This window comes from Crocuta crocuta, unplaced genomic scaffold (assembly GCF_008692635.1).
Source record: "Crocuta crocuta isolate KB4526 unplaced genomic scaffold, BGI_CrCroc_1.0 scaffold504, whole genome shotgun sequence".
Taxonomy (NCBI): Eukaryota; Metazoa; Chordata; class Mammalia; order Carnivora; family Hyaenidae; genus Crocuta; species Crocuta crocuta.
In genome coordinates, this window is record NW_027527818.1 from 243747 (window position 1) to 249481 (window position 5735).

At 43.4% G+C, this 5735-nt stretch overlaps 1 protein-coding gene across 1 annotated transcript; it reads left to right on the top strand.

Annotated features, from left to right (window-relative positions):
- Positions 1-1906: 1906 nt before the first annotated feature.
- LOC144241218 (olfactory receptor 52H1) lies at positions 1907-2854 on the top strand. The gene has a single exon (XM_077775731.1). It carries the CDS (start codon positions 1907-1909, stop codon positions 2852-2854), a length of 948 nt encoding a protein of 315 aa, XP_077631857.1.
- Positions 2855-5735: the final 2881 nt, after the last annotated feature.

Genomic DNA, 5735 nt, shown 5'->3' on the forward strand with positions numbered 1-5735 from the left:
GGTGTTTTGGATGACTGTATGAGCATCTGGGTTGTGTCTGAGTACACGACACACACACACTAGAGCAGACCCATCCTCTCACAGGTGTGAATAAAGGTGAAGTCACACGAGCTGGGAGAGCAGGGATTCCTAGTGCTGGTTTCAGGGACCTTGTGCTGGGTGTTGTTCTAGGTCATGAGCAGCACATGGATGGAGCTTTGCACATGGAGGCTGAACACCCTAATCAGATCTTTTCTGTGTGTGACAGGTGAGTCCTAGGTGTCTCCTGTGCATAAGAACCAGATAAAAGTCACTTAGCAGGAGAGCAGGAATACTCAGCAGATGGGGGCTGGACTGTGGCCACCTGCTGAACTCTGCGTCTGTTTCCAGAGCCCAGAGCCCAATATAAAGGAGATGCCACGGAGGAGGGTTCTGTTCCTTCAGGAAAGGTGTGTTTACTTATAGAAAAGGGAAGTTCAGAGAGAAAAGAAGAGAGTATTTTGTTTCCCTTTTTCAGAAAGCAGAAGAGTAGTGAATGTAAGTCTGAAAGCTGGGCCTAAGAATGAGCTAAAATGTGGGGGTTGGCATAAGGCTGAATGTGAGCTTAGCCTTGTCAGTCCAGGAATAGGAGGTGTAGGAACATCACCTCCTTCCTCTCCCAGTGTTACTCCTGGAGTACTTGCCCTTGCTGTATGGTGGTTATGTGTAGACTAGACTATAAATAACTTCCTGTGTATTCATATCACTGGAGAAGGAAGAAGGTGAGGAAACTTGTTTCTGAAAGGGCAACTCTCCAAGTAAAAACTCAGAATTTATACAACAAACAGCAGTTGCATAATTCAAATGCAAAATATGTTGTTCAAAGTTTTCTTGCCATGTGTTTGATTGGTGTGTGTGCATTGTGTATGGTGTGTATGGTGTTTGCATGTGTGTAAAGTCTGTGTGAGTATATGTGGCAGAGAAAGAGAGGTGCTAGGGGAATGTATCTTGTGGGAGTATAGGTGAGTGAATCTGCTATGGTGAACTGTATGAGAGAATGTAAGTATAGATCAGGGAATATTTGACATCATAAATATAAATGTGTGTGTATCTGAGAGAATATATGTCGAGGGGTCTGTGTATCTTCCCAATAAGATATGATTTTATGAGAAAACACTCTTCTTTTGGGCAGAAATCTCAGGAGTGTAATTAGTCAAAATTTTAGGATGTTATACACCTGTATAGTGTAAGGGTTACTTGAAAAATTTTTTTTTTGTGGGGAGAGAGGAGCAAGGATCCATGAACCTCACTAGATGGAACTTTGCTAATTTTTATTTGTTTTATATACATAGTGTATATATATACATAGTGTAGGAACTCAGCTTGGTTTGTTGAGTTGATTAGATTTATCTAAGAGCTGTAGTCATCAGGGATCCTTGAAAGAGCAAGCAAGTATCCTGGGACAAATTTTGAAATTCCACATGACAGAACAAGCAGAACTTGTCAAAATTTTGTCAAGAGGAAGCAACGAATAATGCCTATGAATTCACAGAAACTATTTCCACCTTGAAAAATTATGTGCTATAATTTTAAACTTGTATCAGTGGCATAACACAAATGAGAAGAGTGATTGTAGCCCATCTGGAAGGCTGCCTAGAGGAGTTGTGTACATAACAGGTGGCCAGAAGAATAAACATATTCTCATTAGGTATAATGCCTATATGTCGTAGTATATCTGAGGCAATCCTGTTTTATGCAAGTTACCTGCAGTTGTTTTAATACCAACCTATTTTCCCTACAAAGGTGTCCCACATTGCATGATAAGTCATCCTATCTCTAGGAGTCAACAGTGATGAGTGGTTGGAAGAGAGAGCGATTCACATGACCCTAACTACTCTCTACTACCCTCTGTCCTTAGGACCTGGGGCCTATCTCAACGTGTTTGACGATGGTCACTTTCAACCTGAGCAATTACAACCCTGGACACTTCATCCTGGTGGGGATCCCAGGCCTGGAGCAATATCACGTGTGGATTGGGATTCCCTTCTGCATCATCTACATTGTAGCCATTGTGGGAAACTGCATCCTTCTCTACCTTATCGCGGTAGAGCATAGCCTTCACGAACCCATGTTTTTCTTTCTCTCCATGCTGGCCATGACTGACCTCATCCTGTCCACAGCCGGGGTTCCCAGGACACTTAGTATCTTTTGGCTCGGGGCTCGAGAAATCACATTCCCGGGATGTCTTACACAAATGTTTTTCCTCCACTATAGCTTTGTCCTGGACTCAGCCATCTTGATGGCCATGGCATTTGATCGCTACGCAGCCATCTGCTCCCCCCTGAGGTACACCACTATCTTGACCCCCAGGACCATCATCAAGATTGCAGTGGGCATCTCCTTTCGAAGCTTCTGCATTATCCTGCCAGTTGTATTCTTGCTCACACGCCTGCCTTTCTGCAGGACACGCATCATACCACACACATACTGTGAGCACATAGGTGTGGCCCGGCTCGCCTGTGCTGACATCTCCATCAACATCTGGTACGGCTTTTGTGTCCCCATCATGACAGTCATCTCAGATGTGATTCTCATTGCCGTTTCTTACAGCCTCATCCTCTGTGCCGTCTTCCGCCTCCCCTCCTGGGACGCCCGCCACAAGGCCCTTGGCACGTGTGGTTCCCACGTCTGCGTCATCCTCATGTTTTACACACCTGCCCTTTTCTCCATCCTTGCCCATCGCTTTGGACACAATGTCTCCCGCACTTTCCACATCCTGTTTGCCAACCTCTACATTGTCATTCCCCCTGCACTCAACCCTGTTGTCTATGGAGTGAAGACCAAGCAGATCCGAGATAAGGTCATGCTTTTGTTTTCTACCAAGGTTGCAGAATGATGTTCCAATGTGCTATGGAAAAGTTGACATCATGTAGCAAGGGGATACTCATGTAGCAAGAATGAGAAAAAAGCTAATTCTAATTAAGGTGAGAACTACCTGTTGGTCCTTTTGCATATGAGGAAAATGGTGTGGTCTCTATAAAGGACATTCATTATTCTATGTATAAAAAAATTCCTTGATGGATGTTTTCTTCTGGAATATGAAGTTGTATTGGATATGACCAGGAAGAAGAGGTGAAAACAGAGCTGACTTAGTGTAAATGGACAAAGGAATACAAATTTGGAAACTGACATTTGACTCTGTGGAGATTGAAAAGTATGTTACATATGACAGAGACACTGAAGAAGTGAGACTAAAAGATAAAATATCAACAAATAATTCATTATTGAGGGGATTTGTAGATGGATTTAGGACATTTATGATAATATTCAATTCTCATTAGTGTCCATGATGTGCTTCTGTCATTCACTTTATATGCTCTCTACCCTCAACAGACACACACATAAAATCTTGCAGTACAAGAGCTAGGTGCAGCACGGTCTGCCAGCAGTGCTGTAATGGAAAGGAGAGAGGCATGTATTTCTCCACATCTGCATTCTAGCCCCAGTGCTGGTGGAAGAGAGGAGCTTCTAGGCTTTGAGACACACTGCAAAAGTGAGCTGCAGGGATCGTGCCAGGAGACCTCAAGCCAGTTCAGTGAGACAGCAAAGTAGACATTTAACCCCATTTGCAGAAGACTTATGGGGCTCCTATCTACAGAGTGTGTTTCCTGGACTGGAGGAGAGTACCAAGTACAGGACATGTCAGTGCAGTGAAGGGCGCATGAGGAGAGGAAGTCTACAAGAACGTAATGCATCCATGGGAAATGCATCTAGTTCCACAGGATTAGATTAGAGACAACACTGCTGTGGTCAAAATAAGATCTAGAGCTCTTGCAATAAATCTTTTTGTTTTCTTTAAAATTATCCACTGATTTGGAATTGTTTGTTGAGTCCCCACTATATTGCAACATGGATGTAAGCATCTGAGAGATGAAGGCTAATAATACAAAGACTCTGCCCTGCGTCTGTGGAGCTTGTATTCTCAGGAGAGTGACACACAAATTCGATACTTTCAAAGAGTGATGTAACTGATAGAAAAATGCAGCGAGCACAGTGATGCACTACAAGGGGATGAGGAGGACAAGGGCAGAGGGGACGGCAAAGGCCAAGGCCCTGGGGCAGGACACAGTGTGACCTGACTGTGGACAGAGCAGAGCCCGGTGAGGCTGGAGCAGAGTGAGGCGGGGATGCCGGGGCAGGGAGGAGGGGGAGCGTGGCCGGGTCCTGTGGGGCTGGAATCATCTGGAGAAACCTGAGGCCACAGAGTGAACGTGACTTTTCCAGGGCACACAGCAGGGCAGTCATCAGTGTGGAGCTAGAATGGAATCTGCCAACCCCCGGTTCAGAGATGTTCCCACTTGACATAACCTCACTCTCGTGAAAAAGACAAAATGAGTAGGGAAATCAGAGCCCATCTGTTTGTTTGTTTTTGTGAAGCCGCATTGCCTTAAATTAAGCCACATCCTTCTAAAGGAGGACTCTTCTTTCTGCGCCAGCTGCAAGAAATGCTGACAATTCCCGAAGAGATGATCTCTTATTCTCTCCTGGTTACGTCCATCCTACTGAGAACATGGATGGCCAAGAGCTGATGTTTTTAGAGGTTTACTAAGGGAGAGTAAATAAATAAATTTTGAGCTAATTCAGAAGTACATACATACTCATTTCATCCTCATAGGAACTTAAATTTGTGGTTATTCACCAGCACACACAAGTCACTCCCTCAAAAGCTTTGTGACTTAGAAAAACCAGAGAATGAAGGAATTGTGTCCTGCTCTGTCTCCTGTACCTTCTCCTCACCCTCTGTCTTTGGCCCAGTTCTCTCTTATTATGTTTCTACCACTTCTCCCCAGAAGAGTTCATTTGTTTTTATGAATTATGGTCTCTTTTCTGGTAAATCTATGTCCTAGTGTTCATATATGATCATCCTGAGGAATGTAAGCGTCTGCTTTCCTACTTCAGAGGATTGGCATTAGGATTCAACAAATAATATACATCTTGTGCTTTGCAGATTGTAAAATACTAATTTAATGTTAGCTGTTGGCTTAGTATTTCACTAATTACCACTGCCATTCTCATCTGCAAGGGAAGTCTCAGCAGCATGTTCAAATCTGAGCTCATCATTGTCATTTAAAATCCTTACCCCACTGTACTGTTTATGGGAGGAGAAAACAGGCTAAATCTCGTGTTTTTCTCCCCCAAGGTCAAATCTGCTGACCCAGCTGCCCATGACTCTTTGTGGTGACACTGGCTGCAAATATTGTGTTCCAGTGTCAGACTCCGAATGAAATTATGTGTTCTGGTTGGATTTAAATGAGAATAATTAGGGGTGTCTGGGTTGCTTAGGTGGTTGAGCACGTACCTCTCAATTTCAGCTCAGGTCACGATCCCCAGATCATGGGAAGGAGCCTGGTGTTGGGCTCCATGCTGAGTGTAGAACCTGCTTAGATTCTCTCTCTTGCTTCCTTTGTCCCTCTTCTGTTCTCTCTCTCTCTCAAATTAAAAAACAATTAAAAAGAATAATTATACAAATATCAGCAGGGAATTTTCTCACCCTTAAATTATCTTATCATATATGTTTTTCTTTTTGCAGATTCCTCATTCCTTATGTTAGATATGGGATTAAAACCATAGCAGTAAGGAATTGAGCTGTTTTACCTTCCCATTCTCAGAATTTAAAGCTAGCCACATTCTACAAATTTATGGATCCATGAATTTGTCTCTAAACCTTCTCTTCCAGACATCCCACATGTCACCATTCTTTAGGTGTTTGTGATTTT

Excerpts from the sequence above, each read along its gene's own strand:
- LOC144241218 (XM_077775731.1), top strand. The coding sequence starts at position 1,907 with ATGGTCACTTTCAACCTGAGCAATTACAACCCTGGACACTTCATCCTG.